Consider the following 24,312-nt stretch of genomic DNA (forward strand, 5'->3'; position numbering starts at 1 on the left):
AGCTGTAAATCACTGTAGAGGACAGGAGCTTCTTCAGGGTCCTGTACAGAACACGCATTGTCCTAAAAAAAGTAACATGGAGCCGCCCTCACCTGGTGTCTAAAGGAGCATCTAACTGTGGCACAGGTTCTGTAGTACAGAACATGTAGTACCACCCTGTACTGTAGGCGCTACCAGACACCAGTCAGTGCATACACTTCAGTAATACAGGGGTTTTACCAGTGAAATGCCCATTCTGATTGGTCAGTTCTTTGAGCCATTGTTATGTTTTGCAGATCTGTACTGTCTGTAGCATTGTATGTTGAGTCTGGTTTCAAGTTACGATTGTCCAGAAAAGACCATTGCATGTTGAAACTAGTGTATGTTGAGGACATTGTAAATTGAGGGATCACTGTACAGATACATTAATCCATAGGCACATTATAGAGGCATACAATATAGTAGTGATATGCCTCACTTAACCCCTTCTCATCCACACTTGGAGCATACCACCATGGCACAAGAATTATCCCACTAACCAGAGGTAACCCAATCCGGTCCAAATCCCGTTTCTAAGACTGGCACAACAGAATCCATGTTGTGATCCGGGTCAGAATCTGTTTCGCATTGTGACAATGGGGGGTAGAGTTGAGCGAACTTACAGTAAATTTGATTAGTCACGAACTTCTCGGCTCGGCAGTTGCTGACTTATCCTGCATAAATTAGTTCAGCTTTCAGGTGCTCCGGTGGGCTGGAAAAGGTGGATACAGTCTTGGGAAAGAGTCTCCTAGGACTGTATCCACCTTTTCCAGCCCACGAGAGCACCTGAAAGCTGAACTAATTTATGCAGACTAAAGTCAACTACCGATCCAAGAAGTTCATGACGAATCAAATTTACTGTAAGTTCGCTCATCTCTAATGGGGGGGGCCCCTGGTGTGTCGTATCGGGGGTGCCACACTCAATAAGTCAGGCATACCGGGGTATATTAATCTTGACTAAATTTGTCTAAAGAATAAAGATAATAACAAAAAATATTAATACTAAATAAAGATCAAAAAAATAAAGTAAATAAAAAAAGTATAAAAATAAAATGAAGGAGTTTTAAGGAATGCGATTGGTCAACAGAACTAGTGATCATCCAAGTGTGTACCATGAGGTGTGTTTATTAAATAAAATAAAATAAATGTACAGCAAATCTAAAAAAAAAAATATATGAACTTGAAGGGTTGCCTTAGCCACCAGCCCAACCTTCACCCTAAAAGAAACAGAAGCAAAACAAATTCATAATTAGTAAACATTCATGATATTGATCACTAATCACATATACTATGTATAGCATGGCATGAAGGACATAGGACTACATAAGCTTCTGAGGAAAACAATATAACGCATAAAAAAAAAACAAATATAAACATAAAAATGGAAAGCACATCTACTCTCCCTAGATGGCTGTAAAGAAAATAACCAAAACAACCATGCATTATAAATCTGAGGGGTCACAGTAAACTCCACATTCAGACCCATTTGCCGAAGGGTCTGTAGCGTGTGGATCCACTTAAGTTCTCTCCGTTTGAGGATACCAGTGCGGTCACCACCCAGTTTCAACTGTGGTGTATGATCTATTAATGTAAATTTAAAGGGGTACTCCGCCCCTAGACATAAGATGTCTGACTGCGGGGGTCCCACCGCTGGGGACCACCGGGATCTCGGCTGCAGCACCCCTCTGTTATTTCTGCATAGAGCAAACTCTCTCTGTGCGTAATGATGGTCAATACAGGGGCCGGAGCATCGTGAAGTCACAGCCCGCCCCCTCAATAAAAGTCTATGGGAGGGGGCGTAGCGGGGTTCACTCCCCCTCCCATAGACTTGCATTAAAGGGGCGGGCCATGATGTCACAAGGGGCGGAGCCGTGATGTCACGATGCTCCTGCCCCTGTATCGTCCGTCATTACGCACATAGCGAGTTTGCGCTGTGCAGTAATGACTGGTGCTGCAGCCGAGATCCCGGGGGTCTCCAGCAGCAGGACCCCCGCGATCAGACATCTTATCCCCTATCCTTTGGTAAGGGGATAAGATGTCTAGGGGCGGAGTACTCCTTTAAGATCCCTTTCACAATGATTAGCCTCAACAAAATGTTTGGAGACTGGGAGGTCCATGCAACATTTGCGAATACTATATCGATGTTGATTAAATCTAGTCTTAAAGTCCCATGTGGTCTCTCCCACGTAGAGGAGACTACATGGGCACTTCAAGACATAGACTACGTGGTCAGATTTACATGTGAGGTAATGTTTCAACCTATGTGTCACCTGTGGTCGGATGTTGCCTGTGGTCCATATAGTTGCAATTTATACACTGACAGCAGGGATAAGAGCCCTTATTCCTAACTGTCAGGAATCTCTGGGAACATGTTTTCAAAGATGCATCACTCTTCACTAGTTTGTCCCTTTAAAGGGGTACTCCGCCCCTAGACATCTTATCCCCTATCCAAAGGATAGGGGATAAGATGTCAGATCGCCGGAGCCCCGGGATCCCCGCTGCGGCACCCCGCTATCATTACAGCGCAGAGCGAGTTCGCTCTGTACGTAATGACGGGCAATACAGGGGCCGGAGCATCGTTACATCACGGCTCCACCCCTCGTGACGTCACGGCCAGCCCCTTTCAATACAAGTCTATGGGAGGGGGCGTGGTGGTCGTCACGCCCCCTGCCATAGACTTGCATTAAGGGGACGGGCCGTGATGTCACGAGGGGCGGAGCCATGATGTCACGCTGTTCCGTCCCCTGTATCGCCCATCATTACGCACAGAGCGAACTCGCTCTGTGCTGTAATGATAGCGCGGTGCCGCAGCGGGGATCCCGGGGCTCCCCAGCAGCGGGACCGCGGCGATCTGACATCTTATCCCCTATCCTTCGGATAGGGGATAAGATGTCTGGGGGCGGAGTACCCCTTTAAGTTCAGGGGATGCCTATATGAAATAAGGTCTTTCAGTAAATTCAGGTACAGTAAGGAGACTGGCCTATAAAACGTGCCAATATTTAAGGGCACTAGTGATTTTTTTTTAATTTTTTTTGGGGAGTGTTCTCCATAGGTGGAAACATAGGAAACACAGGGTCGAGTAATTTTGTGTCTAGGTTCACATATCCTCTTCCTTCTATCCATGGCTACTACCCTGGGCTTGCTTTTCAAAAGCAAATTCCACGGTAGCCACGTCTAGAAAAATTAAAGACCATCTTGTCTAAACCTGGTTCTACCTTTACCTCCGCCTTGATGATGCGCCTTGCCCACAGCATTTGGCAGCTAGAAAAATGCAAAACCGAATTGCAATCTGTGGTCTTAACATAGAGATCAGTAGTCAGATGGGTGGCAGAAATGGAAACGTGTGTCGAGAAAATTAACAGATGTGTATGAAGCATTTAACGTAAACTGGATATAATCATTAACTGTATTCAGGTAACCATGGAAGCAATGAAGTTCCTCCATGGTCCTTGTCCAAATGAAAATAAAAAACGTTGTCCATGTATCTCCACCACCCCAGCAAATAGCTGGAGTAATGGGACACATAGACGTACGTTTCCTCCAGCACTGCCATGTACACGTTTGCATACGTGGGCACCATGTTAGTGCCAATGGCGGTGCTGGAGGTCTGAAGAAAAAAAAAGTATCATTAAATAAAAAATTATAATTTTGTAAAATAAATCCATTCAAGGAGAGAAATGATAAGCTCGGTTTTGTTTACTGAAAAGTCATGTTCCACACTGGACCTCACAGCCTGCACACCGCCATCATGTGGGATGGAGGTGTACAGGCTGATGACGTCCAGGGTGGCAACAATGGAACCCGATGGAATATAGATGTCTGAAGTGTCTTGAAGGTACGACTTTGCTCCTATGGCATTGGGACGAAGGATTTGCTCCACAAAGATCAACAAGTGGCTGATAATGGACCCCCGAACTGAGACAATGGGCCTGCCCGGGGGGGCCACCAGCGACTTGTGGATCTTTGGGAGCAAGTATAACATGGGTGTTATGGGACGAGTGACCAAAAGGTAGTTATACAATGTTTTGTCAATAAGACATGCATGTAATGCATTATCAAGGACAGCCTTGATTTTCAGAGTAATGGTATGTACAGGATAAAAGTTGAGTCTCTAATATATAGATGTATCATTGAGTGGTCTTTCAGCTTCCCTTATGTATTTTCCCCGATCCATGACCACAATGGCTCCACCTTTTGTCTGCAGGTTTCACCACCAGATTGGTCATGGATAAGGTAATTAAGAGCAATAATTTGAAGGTGTGTCAAGTTAGAGTACCTGTGTGTTAACAGTGTATATTTAATAACTGAAACTACCTGTTTAACAAGATTGCAGTATGTGTCTAAGGCACTTGATTGGATAATAGGATTGAAATTACCGATTTGGTTTCAGCTAGAATTGGACCTTATACAATTTTTTCATAAACTTATGTTTTTTTCAAAACATAAGGTCCAATTCTAGCTGAAACCAATCGGTTGCAGCATTGGGACAAAAGCTAAGACCCTTAGATAGTAGCTCTAATTGTTGGTCTGAGAGTACAGTAGATGAAATATTTACTGTAAGCTTCTTATCTACTTCTTGTTGAATTGCAACTTCTGTTGACCCGTGCGGTTGCTTCTGTTATTTGGATCTACCTTGGACTCTGAACAAGGGTCCCTTAGACCTGCCTGCACCTGACAAATTTTACCTGGATGTGCTGCTCTCCCTTTTTGTGTACTGTGTGTGTGTGTGTGTGTGTGTGTGTGTGTATGTATGTATGTATATATATATATATATATATATATATATATATATATATATATATATATATATATATATATATATATATATATATATTATTATAATTATTATTATTTTTTTTTTTTATGGATTACCACAACCCCTTCAATTCCTGCTTTACTCCATTGCTTAGTGAGTCCCCCCCACTCTTGCTTTGAAAGCTCTAATGTTTCTAGGCAGAATAAAAATGTAAAGCAAACACACGGTGTATATCAATGACTAGTATCCAATAAGTAAATACATGTAAAAATGTTACCATTTATACTGGGCTAGCAAACCAGTAGCTATGAATGTTCTGGTACATAATTTGGTATATATAGAAAAATAAAATGTGAAATAAACTGAAACTCTGCTTGATGATAATTGTAATTGTTTTGTTCTTTTCAGCATGAGCTCTTTTTATGAACTGTGCTGCACAGAGATTGAATCTGCAATAATAAAAAGGACATTTCAGGAGAAGAGGTACATAGAAGTATCTAATGGCATGGAAGCTATGGGGCAATGATTATCAAGCAAAATACACTGGAAAAGCCCAATAAAAAAAAGTAGTAAATAAAAAAAAAATTAGTAAATACATAAAAAAGGCCCTGGTGTGTCTTCTACTGAACTCCCTTCCTTCCTCCTTGCAGAGATTTTCAGATTTGTTCGTCAGTAAAGGAAACCTTGTTGTTGTGGTTTCCCTTTTTCGTAAATATGTACTTTGAATACAAATCCTTGGTAACACTATGGTATCCTTTAGTAAGAAACTGTCTAAATTCAAATGGCTGGTTTCATAGTTAGTCCCTAGAATTATATATAGTAGTGCTACATAACAGGTGTAATTATTACCTTATGCCGTAATCTAATTGACGGGTGTAAGGCTGTATGCACACCCAGCAAACTACTGTAGGAATGCGTGTTAAGATTTGACCTGCATTACAAATAGTCACGAAGATGTGGCCCTGAGAATTAACCCCTTAAGGACCACGGATGTATTCTACGTCCGTGGCCGGCTCCCGATCTGTGAAGCTTCGGAGTTCACTGCCGAGTGGAGCTGTACGGGACCGCCGTGGTGAAATCGCAGCGTCCCGAACAGCTGAGAGGACAGTGGGAGGTGCCTTACCTTCTTCCCAGCTGCCCGATCGGCATTTGATTGCTACAAACCTGGAATCCAGGCTTGAGCAATCAAGCGCACAAAACACTGATCAATGCATTCCCATGGCAATGCATTGAACAGTGCCTGCAATCAGTGTATGCATTATTACAGCCCCTAGAGGTAAAAGTATTAAAAAAAAAAAAGTTAATAAATGTGATTTAACCCCTTCCCTAATAATAAAAATCAGAATCACCCCCCTTTTCCCATTTACAAAAAAGTGGGTAAATAAGAACAAACATTTGTGGTATTGCCGCGTGCGTAAATGTCTGAATCATAAAAACCTTGTTAATTAAACCACACGGTCAATGGCGTACACGCAAAAACATTCCAAAGTAGCATATTTTTGGTCACTTTTTATACCATAAAAATGAAAAAAGAAGCGATCACAAAGTCCGATCAAAACAAAAATGATACCGATACAAACTTCAGAACATGGCGCAAAAAATTTGCCTTCATACCGGCCAGTTCGTGGAAAAATAAAAAAGTTATAGGGGTCAGAAGATGACAATTTTAAACATATACATTTTTGTGCATGTAGTTATGATTTTTTTTCTAGAACTATGACAGAATCAAACCTATATAAGTAGGATTTCATTTTTATCGTATGGACATACAGAATAAAGATAGTGTCATTTTTACTGAAAAACGTACTGCGTAGGAACGGAAGCCCCCAAAAGCTAAAAAATAGCTTTTTTTTTCTTCAATTTTGTCACACAATGATTTTTTTTTTGTCATTGTCATTTTTTTGTCATTGTAAAATGACTGTCATTACAAAGTAGAAGTGGTGGTGCAAAAAAAACCCTCATGGATTTTTAGGTGCAAAATTGAAAGGGTTATGAATTTTGAAATGTAAGGAGGAAAAAACAAAAGTGCAAACACTGGAAAAACGCTTGGTCCTTAAGGGGTTAAGTAGTATTAACATACCGTACTAGGCAGTCACTATGTTGACACAGTAAGCATAAGCCTATGTCTAAATATATCTGCACATGGTGAGGATTCACAATTTAAAATGGTATTCACTTGTCAATTAAATTTTGTGCTGCTAGCATTCAGCTCGATCTGTGGAGGAGACTGTCTCACTCCCGGAAGAAGTTATTAGAAATCTCTCATATCATCATCAGCAATACATGTCTACAGCCTATCCTTGAGCACAGGTAAATGTAACAGTTTTGTGCTACCACCAGCATTCATTCTTCTATTGTAGACCAGTGTCAAACCCATGTGTCTGTTATGTTTTTCAGAGCAGAAAACATTCAACCCTATGTGGAAGAATTCTTACAAATATTAACAAATCTACTTCCAGAGAGAAGGTAAGGGTATTTTCATTACTGTAATAAAACTGTATCTTCTGCCAGGTTTAGCAAAATAAAAACAAATCTATGTACAGTACACCATAATGAGGTTACCGTATATACTCGAGTATAAGCAGAGTTTTTTTCAGCATGATTTTTCGTGCTGAAAATGCCCCCCTCGGCTTACGGTATACTCGAGTGAACTCTCCGCCTGTCAATCCCTTCTCAGTGGTCTTCAACCTGCGGACCTCCAGATATTGCAAAACTACAACTCCTAGCATGCCCGGACAGCAATCGGCTGTCGGGGCATGTTGGGAGTTGTAGTTTTGAAACATCTGGAGGTCCGCAGGTTGAAGACCACTACCGGGCCTTTGTCATCATTCAGACCCCCCCCCCCCCCTTTAGGTTTCTACTCACCTCCCCTCGGTGGGAAGGAAGGGTGATCTGGTCCGGGCCATCTATGCTGCAGGGACCGTCCGGTGGGGAGGGTTAGTCGTTCCGGGCTGTTCATCTTCACCAGTAGGCCCTCTTCTCCACTCCAGGCCGGCCCCGGACTAGTGACGTTGCCTTGACGACGACGCTTGGGGACATCCCTGCGCATGAACGTCCCTGTGCGTCGTCGTCAAGGCAACCGAGGGGAGGTGGGTAGAAAACTAAAGGGGGGGGGGGGGGGGGTCTGGATTATGACGAAGGCCCGGCAGTGGTCTTCAACCTGCGGACCTCCAGATGTTTAATAACTACAACTCCCAGCATGCCGGGACAGCAGATTGCTTTCCGGGCATGCTGGGAGTTTAGTTTTGCAACATCTGGAGGTCCACAGGTTGAAGACCACTCATTGAAGGGATTGACAGGCGGTGATGATGAAGTGGGGGGGGGGGGGGGGTAATGACATGGTGATGATGACAGAGGTGTTAATGACGGGGGTCTGGATGATGACAGAGGGGGGGGATGATGTATTTCCCACCCTAGGCTTATAGTCGAGTCTAACTTTTTTTCACTTGGAGTGAAATTAGGGGCCTCGGCTTATATTCAGGTCGGCTTATACTCGAGTATATACGGTATATGTAGAAAGGAGGTTGATCACGGTCTAGTTACCCTGTCAGAGGGGTGCAAACGGCATTATATTATGTGCAAAGTATGTGCGCTTTACTAGGATCCTGTGACTTGCATACTTAAAGGGGTACTCTGCCCCAGACATCTTATCCCCTTGAATGCTGGGTGCGGGCAGCGGGGGACGTGATGCCACTGCCACGCCCTTGAGACATCATGCCACACCCCCTCAATCAAGTCTATGGGAGGGGGCATGGCAGCGGCCGCCACGCCCCATCACGTAGACTTGCATTGAGGTGGCGTGAAGTCACAACCCCCGCCGCCTGCTCTAAACGCTCAGAACAAAATGTTCCGAACGCTGGGGCAGTGGAGTACCCCTTTAATGGCAGGGGCATTAAATATTCGTATCTCCCTGTCTTTTTACTATAAGCCTGCTAAAATGTTAAAACTACTACTATGACTTGTGCAAAGCACTTGTTCCAGGCTTCACTGTTGCAGGTGTTCTGAAGCTTTGTTTTTTAGAACACTGGCTCTTGCTCAGAGCGGCTGTTGTTGATTCCGGCTTTCCCATAGAGATACATGGTAGGGTCGTGTCAACTACCGTGCGGTGGTCGACAGTTATCCATCACCGGGCAGGAGATTGCAGGGGTGCCAGTGGTGTTATCCCCGCGATCAAATACTTATCCCCATTCCTGTGCATAGGGGATAAGATATAAGATAAGAGTTCCCCTTTTCAAAAGGGTTTTCTAGAATGCCCTACCACAGAATAGGCCAGCAATAGCTGATAGGCAGGGGACCAACAAGCCCACTGATGAGCGGTCGGATGACGGGACTTCTTGTTCTAATGATGTTCTATCTGTTCTATGTAATGGATACCGACGGCAGAAGCAGCACAACCAGATGAATGATGTAGATAAACCAAGGTGCAGGGGGCATGCAGACACAAGTTAAGTCCTAGTCGCAGACTGAGAATTAAGATCCAACAGCACTCCAGGAGTAAGTGAATAAACCTGTTTATTGGCCCATGGTCAACAGTGGATGCAACGTTTCGACAGCGCCATGCCGTTCTACGTGCTTGAGAATGACGGCGTGATGCTGTAGAAAGGTTGCATCCACTGTTGACCATGGGTCAATAAACAGGTTTATTGTATTTAATGTTCACCACACTTCCTGCTCCTCTTTTCATCATCGGGACATTGATGCTTCAAATATCCACCTGTAGATATGAATCTGGTTCTGGTCTTATGATAGCTATCTTCAGTTCACAGGGGTATTGATGCCTTTTTGGAACTAGTGATTCTCATATGTTCCTAATGTACTTCATACTAAATATGTCTCTGTCCAGCAGGTGGATTGTTCCACCTGATAAATATTCATAGTTTTTGCCGCAGATATTTGCTATGACATTAGCCTTACATTCGACCTGTTGTCCCAGTGCACATAAGCCTCATCTCCACTACACTGAGGGGAGTGGCACAGCACCAGATTAAGCATCTATCGGTGATGTGCTAAAGCAAGGAAAATTAATATTTATCAAGGGGGCTGTATCACTGGGCCGGTGTGGACAGGCAGAACTGTGCACCAAATGCTGGGAAACACCCCCAGTGGATGAAGAAGTCCCAGTGGATTTTGAAACAGAAAACTGCATAATAGCATCACCCACAATATTATCCTGAATAGTCAAGTTAGTGCGGGTGATGCTGCCGTCAGTTTACATTTAGGTGCACCTTGGGGGGCACTTAAAGTGCCTGCTAAGCATCCACCTTGACCCACATCTTCGGAGACCTATACTGATGCTTTCTGCACCCTCCTTGCCCTCCATGTTTTTTCTTCTCTTCTCTTCCTTTCTGTAATAATTTTTTATATGCATACCTTTTGTATTATTAATGTTACACGCTATGTGTCATTTTGTTGCCTATTTATTGAGTGGCACTGCTAGGCATCACAATATTTTCATATGTGATTTATATGTTAGAATTTATGTAAACTACCCAGTCTAAAGGATTGACATATTTTCAGTGGCTCATGCTGTATGACAAATGGGGTGCATCTTTGGATACTTAAGTCTTTACCCTTTCCAGCAAAGCCATGTCCCTGGTCAAACAAGGCGCAAGAAGTGTCTAAGACATGTAATATGTGTACAGCATGTGCGTGTATTTTTGTTACAAATTGCATAAAATTTTGCCCATAACAACCAATCACAGCTCTGCTTTCATATCTTATTGAGCTCTGGAAAAATGAATGCTGAGCTGTTATTAGTTGTTATGGACAAAGCCAGACTGTTTAGGTTTCAGGCAGATGGATACATTTGGGCCAATGATATTATCATTATTTTTATAGCTTTTTGTATCGTCTCTATACCTATCCAGTTGCTTTTTCACTATTAACATCTAATGTTTAATGCATTTGATATCTAGGTTTTTGTGTGACTATGATGAGCTGTTTCCAGTAGCGGATGACATCAACTTGCTACAACAAGTCTCCCCTTCTCTGTATCCTTTATGTACACATATATTAGTAGTATTAATGTAGTGTATGCTCTTTCTCCCCTTCTCTGTATCCTTTATGTACACATATATTAGTAGTATTAATGTAGTGTATGCTCTTTCTCCCCTTCTCTGTATCCTTTATGTACACTTATATTAGTAGTATTAATGTAGTGTATGCTCTTTCTCCCCTTCTCTGTATCCTTTATGTACACATATATTAGTAGTATTAATGTAGTGTATGCTCTTTCTCCCCTTCTCTGTATCCTTTATGTACACATATATTAGTAGTATTAATGTAGTGTATGCTCTTTCTCCCCTTCTCTGTATCCTTTATGTACACTTATATTAGTAGTATTAATGTAGTGTATGCTCTTTCTCCCCTTCTCTGTATCCTTTATGTACACTTATATTAGTAGTATTAATGTAGTGTATGCTCTTTCTCCCCTTCTCTGTATCCTTTATGTACACTTATATTAGTAGTATTAATGTAGTGTATGCTCTTTCTCCCCTTCTCTGTATCCTTTATGTACACTTATATTAGTAGTATTAATGTAGTGTATGCTCTTTCTCCCCTTCTCTGTATCCTTTATGTACACTTATATTAGTAGTATTAATGTAGTGTATGCTCTTTCTCCCCTTCTCTGTATCCTTTATGTACACTTATATTAGTAGTATTAATGTAGTGTATGCTCTTTCTCCCCTTCTCTGTATCCTTTATGTACACATATATTAGTAGTATTAATGTAGTGTATGCTCTTTCTCCCCTTCTCTGTATCCTTTATGTACACTTATATTAGTAGTATTAATGTAGTGTATGCTCTTTCTTGTTGAGTGGCCCTTAACCCTTAAATTAGTGATGAAACGCGTACCAGGTATTTGTTAAATGGTGTCCAGAGTGCATGGACAGAAGTCCGTAGACCCAAGGCGCATTCTGTACCACCACCTCGGACTACTCCTGACAGAAGCATAGAAGGGGCATGTGCCAGCAGTGAACAGAACTCCCATTACCCTGAAGAACCTGAAGTGAGCATTCAGACTCTTATGTTTCATAGTTTCATAGTTAGTACGGTCGAAAAAAGACATATGTCCATCAAGTTCAACCAGGGAATTAAGGGGTAGGGGTGTGGCGCGATATTGGGGAAGGGATGAGATTTTATATTTCTTCATAAGCATTAATCTTATTTTGTTATCTCTATGTAATATTATTTCTGTCTAGGTTTTCTGGTATCTTTAATGAATTAATGAACTTTTTCACTTAGTGCGCAGGTGCTACCGCTGTTCCACTTGTTAGCAGTGTTGAGCGGGACTCTTTAGTATCACAGGTGAAAGATCTGCTTCCTGACTTGGGTGAAGGTTTTATCTTAAGATGTCTTGAAGAATATGGGCACAATCCTGAAAGTGTTATCAACCACCTGCTGGAGGAAAACTTGTCGCCATGTCTGCAAAAACTAGACCGTTCCATGCCTAGGTACTGTTTTTAGTTGAGTTTCAACAGAATAGTCATTCTTATGTTTTATGCATCTACGCAAGTGATATTAAAGGGATAAAATCATGTATATATAATCTTGATGTCATTTGCCTTGCCTTCTGATTATTAATGTTGCATTACAAACTCTTGATATATATGTTCTTTACTTTGTAGGCAGGTACAGGTAGATCCCTGTCCCCTTGTCACCTCGCGGTCAAATATTTTTGCAGATGACGAATTTGATGTTTTCAGCAGAGATGTTGTGGACACTTCAAGGATCTGGAAAGGAAGAAGGTAGAGAATTCTTATTACATTTAAAGTATGTTCACACAGGGCAGATAAACTATGGATAATTAACAACATATTACAATACCAGTAGAGTAGCTGAGATTTTAACATGTTATCACACATTGTGAATTATACCATCTCTAAAAATATATTTAAAAGAAAAGTTATGGGTCTTAGAGTACGATGCAGCAAAGCAATGAAGTAGTTAAAGGGGTATCCAAAGAATAGGCGATAAGATGTATGATCGCAGGGGTCCCGCCACTGAGGACCCCCGCGATCTCTGTGCAGCCTCTGGCATTCTGTGCCGGGCACTGCCTCAGAGAAGGTGACGTGATGTCGCGGCCTTGCCCCCTAGTGACATCACACCACGCCCCTCCATTCATATCTATGGGAGGGGGCGTGAATAGAGGGCAGTGATGTTTCATATATCTATTGGATAGGGGATAAGATGTATAAAGCCGGAATACCCCTTTAAGAAAAATTGATTATGCCATTACTGACCTACAAAATAAAGTTGACATGTAATTTTTGGCGGAAATGTATTTATTTTTCCACACAAAAAATTTGAAAAAAGAAATATAAATAAATATATGATATTTTTTATGTAGGGACTCGGCCCATTTTCACCTTAAAGGGGTACTCCCGTGGAAAACTTTTTTTTTAATTTTTTTTTTTATATCAACTGGTGCCAGAAAGTTAAAAAGTTCTATTAATCATTTCTATTAAAAAATCTTAATCCTTCCAGTACTTATTAGCTGCTGAATACTACAGAGGAAATGGGTTTTCTTTTTGGAAATGGTTTTCTTTTTTTTTTGCACGAGCAGTTGTCCGTTGTAATGCCATCACTCACTTTACAATAAAATGTATGGCGCAACCAAAAAAATACTATTTGTGTGGGGAAATTAAAAAGAAAACCGCAATTTTGCAAATTTTGGAAGGTTTTGTTTTCACGCCGTACAATTTATGGTAAAAATGACGTGTGTTTTTCTCTGGGTCAATACGATTAAAATGGTACCCATGATTATACACTTTTCTATTACTGTTGCGCTTAAAAAAAAAATCGCAAACTTTTAAACAAAATTAGTGCTATTTTGAAGACCTATAACTTTTTAATTTTTCCTTATAAGCGGTGGTATGAGGGCTAATTTTTTGCGCCAAGATCTGTACTTTTTATATATATGCTTATACAATACTTTTACTACATTTTTTATTAATTTTTTTGGGAATAAAATGTTATTTAAAAAAAAGCAGCTATTTTGGACTTTTTATTTATTTTTTTTAATTTTTTTTTTACGTTCATGCCGTTCACCGTACGGAATCATTTACATTTTATTTTAATAGCATACCAAATATGTATATAAAATACTTTTATTTTTAAACTCTTATAGTCCCCATAGGGGACTATTTATAGCAACCATTCGATTGCTAATCCTGTTCAGTGCTATGTATAGGACATAGCACTGATCAGGGTTATTGGTCATCTTCTGCTCTGGTCTGCGGGAAGGCAGATCAGAGCAGAAGACTCCCGGAAGACAGCGGAGGCAGGTGAGGGGACCTCCGTCTGCCGTGCAGGATGATCAGATCGCCGTGGCAGCGCTGCGGGCGATCCCATCATCCTGTTAAGTGACCGCGATGCTGCAGATGCCGTGATCTGTATTGATCACGGCATCTGAGGGGTTAATGGCGGACATCCGCGGGATCGCCGGGACCTGCCGTGCATGATGCCGGCATCGCTCCGATGCCCGCAGTTATGCTCAGGACGTAAATGTACGTCCTGGTGCGTTAAGTACCACATCACCAGGACGTACATTTACGTCCTGCGTGGTTAAGGGGTTAAGGACCCTTGACGTACGCGTACATCATGACACCCTGGTACTTAAGGACCCATGACGTACGCGTACGTCATGGAGAATTCCGGCTCCTGCCGGGCGGGGATCGCACCGGGATGCCTGCTGAAATCATTCAGCAGGCATCCCGTGCAAACGCCCAGGGGGTCATCAGACCCCCCCCATGTCGGCTATCACGGCAAATCGCAAGTGAATTCACACTTGCGATTTGCGCGATTCCGGGTCATTGCGGGTCTATGGTGACCCGGTGACCCGGAATATAAGGGGGATCGCGGTTGTCTAAGACACCCACAATCCCCCTGAAGCGATAGGAGTGAGGTGGCAGGGGTGCCACCCCTCCTATCCCTGCTATTGGTGGTCTGGACGCGACCACAAATAGCAGATCAGGGGCGGGGGGGTTAACTTTCGTTTTCCCCGTTCTGTCTGCCCACCCACAATAGGCAAGCAGGACGGGGAAACGACGGGGACCGGCGCCGAAGATCCACTTACCCATCCGGGCGGGCAACGGAGGCTGCGGGTGGCTGGATCCGACGGAAGCCGGTGAGTTGCCTAGCAACATCTGGAGGGTACAGTTTGAGACCATTATATAGTGGTCTCTAACTGTAGCCCTCCAGATGTTGCAAAACTACAACTCCCAGCATGCCCAGACAGCTGTTTGGGCATGCTGGAATATGTACTTTTGCAACAGCTGGAGGGCTACAGTTTGAGACCACTATATAGTGGTCTCTAAACTGTAGCCCTCCAGATCTTGCAAAACTACAACTCCTAGCATGCCCAAACAACTGTTTGCTGTCTTGGCATGCTGGGATTTGTAGTTTTGCAACAGCTAGAGGACCACAGTTTGGAGATCACTTTGCAGTGTTCTCTAAAACTGTAGCCCTCCAGATGTTGCAAAACTTTAAATCCCAGCAAGACCAAACAGCAAACGGCTGTCTCGGCATGCTGGGAGTTGTAGTTGCTTACCTCCAGCTATTGCACAACTACATCTCCCAGCATGCCCTTCGGCAATCAGTACATGCTGGGAGTTATAGTTTTGCAACAGCTGGAGGCACACTGGTTGGAAAATGCTGGGTTAGGTAACAGAACCTAACTGAAGGTTTTCCAACCAGTGTGTCTCCAGCTGTTGCAAAAGTACAACTCCCAGCATGCACGGTCTGTCAGTACATGCTGGGAGTTGTAGTTTTGAAACAGCTGGAGGTCTGCCCCCCCCCCCCCCCCATGTGAAGGTACAGGGTAGGTTTACAGTAAGTTTCCTGCTTCAAGTTTGGGCTGCAGCAAATTTTTCACCGCAGCGCAAACTCCTAGCGGGAAACTCATCGTAACACGCCAGTGCGAATGTACCCTAAAAAAACTACACTAACACATAATAAAGAGTAAAACACTACATATACACCCCTTACACTGTCGTCCCCCCCCCCCCCCCCCCAATAAAAATGAAAAACGTATTGTATGGCAGTGTTTCCAAAACGGAGCCTCCAGCTGTAGCAAAACAATAACTCCCACCATTTCCGGACAGCCACTGACTGTCCAGGCATGCTGGGAATTTAGCAACAGCTGGAGACACCCTGTTTGGGAATCACTGGTGTAGAATACCGCTATGTCCACCCCTATGCAATCCCTAATTTAGTCTTCAAATGCGCATGGCGCTCTCTCACTTCGGAGCCCTGTCGTATTTCAAGGAAACAATTTAGGGCCACATATGGGGTATTTCCGTACTCGGGAGAAATTGCACTACAAATTTTGGGGGGCTTTTTCTCCTTTTACCCCCTATGAAAAGGAAAAGTTGGGGGCTACACCAGCTTGTTAGTGTAAATTTTTTAATTTTTTTACACTAACATGCTGGTGTTGCCCCATACTTTTTATTTTCACAAGGAAAAAAAGACCCCCAAAATTTGTAACGCAATTTCTCCTGAGTACAGAAATATCCACATGTGACCCCATTTTGGAAACTACACCCCTCACGGAATGTAATAAAGGGTACAGTGAGCATTTACACCCCACAGGTGTCTGACAGATTTTTGGAACAGTGGTCCGTGAAAATGAAAAATTTAATTTTTAATTTGCACAGCCCACTGTTCCAAAGATCTGTCAAACGCCAGTGGGATGTAAATACTCACTGCACCCCTTATTAAATTCTGTGAGGGGTGTAGTTTCCAAAATTGGGTCAAATGTGGGGGGGTCTACTGTTCTGGCACCACGGGGGGCTTTGTAAACACACATGGCCCCTGACTTCCATTCCAAACAATTTTTTTTCCCAAAAGCTCAATGGTGCTCCTTCTCTTCTGAGCATTGTAGTGCGCCAGCAGAGCACTTGATGTCCACACATGGGGTATTTTCGTACTCAGAAGAGATGGGGTTTCAAATTTTGGGGGGCATTTTGTCCTATTACCCCTTGCAAAAAATTTTAATTTGAGAGAAAACTAGCATTTTAGTGAATAAAAATAAAAAAAATCATTTTCACATCCAACTTTAACGAAAAGTCGTCAAACACCTGTGGGGTGTTAAGGCTCACTGGACCCCTTGTTACGTGCCTTGACGGGTGCAGTTTCCAAAATAGTATGCCATGTGTTTTTTTTTTTTTTTTTTTTTTGCTGTTCTGACACCATAGGGGCTTCCTAAATGTGACATGCCCCCCAAAAACCATTTCAGAAAAACTCACTCTCCAAAATCCCCCTGTCGCTCCTTCCCTCTTGAGCCCTCTACTGCGACCGCCGAACACTTGACATACACATATGAGGCATTTCCTTACTCGAGAGAAATTGGGTTACACATTTTAGGAAGATTTCTCTCCTTTTACCCTTTGTAAAAATTCGATAACTGGGTCTACAAGAACATGGCAGTGTAAAAAATTAAGATTTTGAATTTTCTCCTGCAATTTGCTGCTATTCCTGTGAAACACCTAAATGGTTAACAAACCTTTTGAATGTAATTTGGAATACTTTGAAGGGTGCAGTTTTTATAATGGGGTCATTTGTGGGGTATTTCTAATAAGAAGGCCCTTCAAATCCACTTCAAAACAGAACTGGTCCCTGAAAAATTTCGATTTTGAAAATGTTGTGAAAAATTGGAAAATTGCTGCTATACTTTGAAGCCCTCTGATGTCTTCCAAAAGTAAAAACATGTCAACTTTATGATGGAAACATAAAGTAGACATATTGTATATGTGAATCAATATATAATTTATTTGGAATATTCATTTTCCTTATAAGCAGAGAGCTTCATAGTTAAAAAAATGCAAAATTTTCAATTTTTTCATAAAATTTTGGAATTTTTCACCAAGAAGTGATACAAGAATTGACAACATTTTAACACGAACATAAAGTAGAATATGTCACGAAAAACTGTCTCGGAATCAGAATGAAAGGTAAAAGCATCCCATAGTTATTATGCTTAAAGTGACAGTGGTCAGATGTGCAAAAAATGGGCGTGTCCTACAGTGAAAATTGGCTGGGTCCTTAAGGGGTTAAGGACTCATTTTTTGCAATTCTGACCACTGTCACTTTATGCATTAAAAACTCTGAGATGCTTTTACCTTTTTATTATGATTCCGAGATTTGTTTTTTCGTGACATATTCTACTTTAACACAATGGTAAATTTTCGTCGTTCCTTGCATCCTTTCTTGGTGAAAAATCCCCAAATTTCATGAAAATTTTGCATTTTTTTTACTTTGAAACTTTCTACTTGTAAGGAAAATGGACATTGCAAATGATATATTGATTCACAAATACAATGTCTTCTTTATGTTGACCTCATAAAGTTAACATGTTTTTACTTTCTGAAGACATTAGAGGGCTTCAAAGTATAGCAGCAATTTTCAAAATTTTCATGAAAAATTTAAAATCTGAATTTTTAAGGCACCAGTTAAGTTTAAAGTGGATTTGAGGGACATTTCTATGAGAAATACCCCACAAATGACCCCATTATAGAAACTGCACCCCTAAAAGTAGTCAAAAAGACATTCAGAAAGTTTAACCCTTTAGGTGTTTCACAGGAATAGCAGCAAACATCTGTGAGGTGTTATGGCTCACTGTACCCCTTGTTATGTTCTACAAGTGTTCTTGTAGAGCCATTTTTGGAATTTTTACAAGGGGTAAAAGGAGAGAACCCCCCCCCCCTCAAATTTGTAACCCAATATTTCTCTTGAGTAAGGAAGTACCTCATATGTGGATGTAAAGTGTTCTGCGGGCACAGTAGAGGGCTCAGAAGGGAAGGAGCGACAATGGGATTTTGGAGAGTGAATTTGCTAAAATGGTTTTTGGGGGGCATGTCAAATTAAGGAAGCCCCTATGGTGCCAGAACAGCAAAAAAAAAACAAAAAACATGGCATACTATTTTGAAAACTACACCCCTTAAGGAACATAACAAGGGGTACAGTGAGCCAATAACACCTCACAGGTGTTTGACGACTTTTCGTTAAAGTCGAATGTGTAAGTGAAAAAAAATCACTAAAATGCAGTTTTTTCCCCAAATTTCACATTTTTACAAGGGGTAATAGGGAAAAATGCCCCCCCAAAATTTTTAACACCATTTCTTCTGAGTATGGAAATACCCCATGTGTGGATGTAAAGTGCACTGCGGGCGAACTACAATGCTTAGAAGAGAAGGAGCGCCATTGAGCTTTTGGAGAGAGAATTTGCTTGGAATGGAAGTCAGGGGCCATGTGTGTTTACAAAGCCCCTGTGGTTCCAGTACAGTGGACCCCCCCCCCCCCACATGTAAACTACACCCCTCATGGAATGTAACAAGTGGTGCAGTGAGCATTTACACCTCACTGGCGTTTGACAGATCTTTGGAAGAGTGGGCTGTGCAAATGAGACAATTTAATTTTTCATTTTCACGGACCACTGTTCCAAAAAACTGTCAGACACCTGTGGGGCGTAAATACTCACTGTACTCCTTATTACATTACGTGAGGGGTGTAGTTTCCAAAATGGGGTCACATGTGGGGGGGGGGGGGTCCACTGTTCTGGCACCATGGGGACTTTGAAAACGCACATGGCCTTAAATTCCAGACAAATTTTCTCTCCAAAAGCCCAATGGCACTCCTTCTCTTCGGAGCATTGTAGTGCGTTCGCAGAGCACTTTACATCCACATATGGGGTATGTTCTTACTCAGAAGAAATGGGGTTACTAATTTTGGGGGGGCTTTTTCCTATTTTCCCTTAAGAAAATGAAAAATTTAGGGTTACCCAAGCATTTTAGTGAAAAAATTATTTTTTTTTCCCCATCCACCTTTACTGAAAATTCGTCAAACACCTGTGCGATGTTAAGGCTCGCTATACCCCTTGTTAGGTTCTGTGAGGGGTGTAGTTTCCATAATAGGGTCACACATGGGTATTTATTTTTTTGCATTTGCGTTGTTAGAGCTGCTGTAAAATCAGCTGCCCCTGTGCAAATCACCAATTTAGGCCTCAAATGTACATAGTGTGCACTCACTCCTGAGCCTTGTTGTGTGCCCGCAGAGCATTTTACGTTCACTTAATGGGTATTTCCGTACACGTTTTGGGCTTTGCAAATTTTTGGGCGTTACAAATTTTGGGGGTCTTTTTTTCCTTTTTACCTCTTGTGAAAATGAAAAGTATGGGGCAACACTAGCATGTTAGTGTATACATTTTTTTTTTTTTTTTTACACTAACAGGCTGGTGTAGACCCCAACTTTACCTTTTCATAAGGGGAAAAAAGCCCACCAAAATTTGTAACACAATTGCTCTCGAGTACGGAAATACCCCATATGTGGCCCTAAACTGTTTCCTTAAACCCTTAAGGACGCAGGACGTAAATGTATGTCCTGGTGCGGTGGTACTTAACGCACCAGGACGTACATTTACGTCCTGTGCATAACCGCGGGCATCGAAGCGATGCCCGTGTCATGTGCGGCTGATCCCGGCTGCTGATCGCAGCCAGGGACCGGCCGGCAATGGCCGACGCCCGCGATCTCGCGGGCATCCGCCATTAACCCCTCAGGTGCCGGGATCAATTCAGATCCCGGCATCTGCGGAAGTGCGCAATTTCAATGAATGATCGGATCCGATCATTCAGAACGCCGCACGGAGGTCCCCTCACCTTCCTCCTTCCGGCTCCCGGCGTCTTCTGCTCTGGTCTGAGATCGAGCAGACCAGAGCAGAAGATCGCCGATAACACTGATCTGTTCTATGTCCTATACATAGAACAGATCAGTATTAGTAATCATGGTATTGCTATGAATAGACTATTCAAGTGTAAAAAAAAAAAAATCCCCTCCCCCAATAAAAAAAGTAAAACGTCCGTTTTTTCCTATTTTAACCCCAAAAAGCGTAAACAAGAAATATAATAGACATATTTGGTATCGCCGCGTGCGTAAATGTCCGAACTATTAAAATAAAATGTTAATGATCCCGTACGGTGAACGGCGTGAACGTAAAAAAAAAAAAAAAAAATCCAAAATTGCTACTTTTTTAATACATTTTATAAAAAAAACATTATTAAAATTTATTGAAAGTTTTTATATGCAAATATGGTATAAAAAAAAAAGATCATGGCGCAAACAATGAGCCCTCATACCGCCGCTTATACGGAAAAATAAAAAAGTTAGAGGTCATCAAAATAAAGGGATTATAAACGTACTAATTTGGTTAAAAAGTTTGTGATTTTTTTTAAGCGCAACAATAATAGAAAAGTATGTAATAATGGGTATCATTTTAATCGTATTGACCCTCAGAATAAAGAACGCACATCATTTTTACCGTAAATTGTACGGCGTGAAAACGAAACCTTCCAAAATTAGCAAAATTGCGTTTTTCTTTTTAATTTCCCCACAAAAATTGTGTTTTTTTGGTTGCGCCATACATTTTATGATATAATGAGTGATGTCATTACCAAGGACAACTGGTCGCGCAAAAAACAAGCCCTCATACTAGTCTGTGGATGAGAATATAAAAGAGATATGATTTTTAGAAGGCGAGGAGGAAAAAATGAATACGTAAAAATTAAATTGTCTGAGTCCTTTAAGGCCAAAATGGGCTGAGTCTTTAAGGGGTTAAAGTATGACAGGGCTCCAAAGTGAGAGAGTGCCATGCGCATTTGAGGCCTAGATTAGGGATTTGCATAGGGGTGGATTTAGATACAAGCATTACAATTGCCTCTGCTACCAAATTGTGGCCCTCCATATGTTGCAAAACTACAAATTCCAGCATGCCCAGACAGCAAACTGCTGTGTGAGTATGCTGGGAGTTGTAGTTTTGCAAGACCTAGAGGGCCACAGTTTGGAGATCACTGTGCAATGGTCCCTAAACAGTACCCCTCTACGGCTGTCTGGGTATGCTGGGAGTTGTAGCTTTGCAACATCTAGTGGGCTACAGCTTTGCAACATCTGGTGGGTTACAGCTTAGAGACCACTGTAAACTGTGGCCCTCCAGATGTTGCTAGGCAACAACTCCCCTGGCAGTAGCAGGATCGCCCCACAGAGGAGGATCGCCGCCGGTAAGGGACCTCGGGCGCCGCTCCAAGCACAGTTTCCCCTGCTCTGCCCGGACTACCGTAGGTGGGCAGAGCGGGTGAACCGAACTTTGACCCCCCCCCCCCCAACCGAACCTTGACAGCCCCAAACCCCCTCATTTTCCTGGTTACCGGAGACCCGTATGGACTGGAATCGCTGCAGTTTGCCGGTCTGAATTGTCTCAGGACCCCCCCCCTCCCAGATGATTTCAGCAGGCATCTGATGCCGGTCCCCACCTGGAGAGCGGCGGGGACCAAAATTCACACAGGCATCCTTAAGGACTCTGGATGCAGGGCGTACCTGTATGCCCTACGTCCCGAAGTGGTTAATAACTTTATCGGTACAAATAAAGCACATCATTAGAGTAACTTGTCCCATATAAAACAAGCCCTTGTATGACCTCAACAGAAAATAGTGAAGCTGAGCTGAACAGCAATTTTGCTGCACATGTGATTTTTTATATATATATATATATATATATATATATATATATATATATATATATATATATATATATAATATGATAAAAAGCAAAATCATCGGTAGTTGCAGTATCTTGTAATACCTTTTTTATTGGACTAACAAGATTTTGTAGAGACAAGCTTTCGGGATTCCTCCCTTTATCAAGTCACAAGCATTTCTGAGCTCACAAGGGGAAAACACACGTTCTATCTCACAAAATATGCAGGGGTTAAAACAACATATGTGGAGAATGGACATTAAGTTGGGCCATAAATTGTATAGCTGTAGGACGATAGGCTACAGATAAGGATGAGGGGGGGGGGGGGGTGCTGGAGAGCAGAGGTGAGAATGGTGATTACGCTGGACAGAGGAGAAAGGACATGGAGCAGGGAGAGGAAAGATAGTTTAGCAAAGGTTATAGGAAATTTTGATAATGGGATAAGAAGCTTAAATCACATTAAGTCCTCTGTTCTTGGAGTCATAAAAAACTATCATTTTGGCTTCAATTGTCTTTCTTTCCTTGGTGTTTTTGAAGTTTCCTTTCAGGATCTTGATTTTGAGGTCCTGTAGGGTGTGACCTGTTTGGGTGAAATGGTGTCCAACTGGGGTGCAATAGTCCTTTTCTCTATGGTTGTTTATGGACGATCTGTGGAGGTTCATCCTTTTATTGAGTGGCTGACTGGTCTCACCAATGTAACATCCCAGGTCACACTTGGTGCATTGTATCATGTAGACTACATTCTCTGTGGTGCAGGAGTATTGTCCCTTGATGTTGTATGTCTTGTTGTTGTGGGAGGCCTCAGAATTTGTGCAGATGTGTTGACAGAGTTTACAGCGCTCTTTGGGGCAGGGTTTGGTGCTGTTGTCTGTATCTGATGTTTCTGTGGGTAGTTTCCTATTGACCAGCTTTTGTTTTAAGTTGGGTGGTTGTCTGAAGGCCAAGATGGGTGGTTCAGGAAAGATTTTCTTTAACACCTCATCTTCTGCTAGTATTGGCTGCAGGTCCTTGATGATTTTGCGTATTTCCTCAAGGGTGGGATTGTATGTGGTTACCAGTGGTATGCGTGTTGAGGTTTGTTTCTCTCTGTATTGCAGCAGGTGTTCACGTGGTGTTTGAGGAGCAGAGTGGATTTTCTTATGGATGGTCCTTGGTTTGTAACCTTTTTGTTTAAATTTCTCAGCTAGCGTTTGTAGATGTGTGTCTCTGTCATCCGGGTTGGAGCAGATGCGGTGGTACCTGATGGCTTGGCTGTATATGAAGCCTTTCTTTGTGTGGGATGGATGGGAACTTGAATTGTGTAGATAGCTGGATCGGTCTGTGGGTTTTCTGTGTACAGATGTCTGTATTGTGTCCTTGTTTATAGTTACAGTGATGTCCAGAAAGTTTACACTTTCTGTAGAGAAGTCCATTTTGAGTTTGGATGGATTAAATGTGTTGAAGGCATCATGAAATTGTTTGAGTTTATCCTCTACTTCAGTCCAAACAATGAAAATATCATCAATGTATCTGTAGGGTTTGTGAATTTGGGTATTCAGGAATCGCTCTTCAAGGTCAGCCATGAACAGATTGGCATATTGTGGTGCCATCCTGGTCCCCATAGCAGTTCCCATCATCTGTAGGTATATTTCACTGTTGAAGCTGAAGTTGTGTGTGAGAATTAATTCTATAGGTTTGGTGATGATCTGAGGGCTGTATTTCTGGTTGTGGGTCTGGGAGGAGAGGAACAGTGAGCAGGCCTCAATTCCATCTCTGTGTGGGATGTTACTATACAGAGATTCTACATCCATTGTTACCAATATGGAGTTGGCAGGCAAGTTCGTAATCTCACTCAGTTTAAGAAAGTCAGTGGTGTCCTGTATGAAGCTGCTGGTGCTTGTAACAAAGGGTTTTAGTGTGTTTTCTACCAAACCAGATATCTGTTCAGTTAGTGTGTCCATACCTGTTATTATTGGTCTGCCAGGGTTTCCAGATTTGTGGATTTTTGGGAGCATGTAGAATGTCCCTGTTTTG

General features: G+C 42.2%; 1 protein-coding gene across 6 annotated transcripts in view; it reads left to right on the forward strand.

The window, feature by feature from the left end:
- ASCC2 (activating signal cointegrator 1 complex subunit 2) overlaps positions 1-24,312 on the forward strand; it is an 85,607-nt gene that overhangs the window by 55,301 nt on the left and 5,994 nt on the right. For all 6 annotated transcript variants that reach the window (XM_056528688.1, XM_056528693.1, XM_056528691.1 and 3 more), the window contains exons 9-15: positions 5,183-5,257; positions 6,977-7,084; positions 7,172-7,240; positions 10,690-10,764; positions 11,616-11,784; positions 12,021-12,229; positions 12,404-12,523. In XM_056528688.1, the coding sequence (XP_056384663.1) occupies positions 5,183-5,257; positions 6,977-7,084; positions 7,172-7,240; positions 10,690-10,764; positions 11,616-11,784; positions 12,021-12,229; positions 12,404-12,523 (825 nt within the window). The remainder of the gene's footprint in view (positions 1-5,182; positions 5,258-6,976; positions 7,085-7,171; positions 7,241-10,689; positions 10,765-11,615; positions 11,785-12,020; positions 12,230-12,403; positions 12,524-24,312) is intronic.

This window comes from Hyla sarda, chromosome 1 (assembly GCF_029499605.1).
Source record: "Hyla sarda isolate aHylSar1 chromosome 1, aHylSar1.hap1, whole genome shotgun sequence".
Lineage (NCBI taxonomy): Eukaryota > Metazoa > Chordata > Amphibia > Anura > Hylidae > Hyla > Hyla sarda.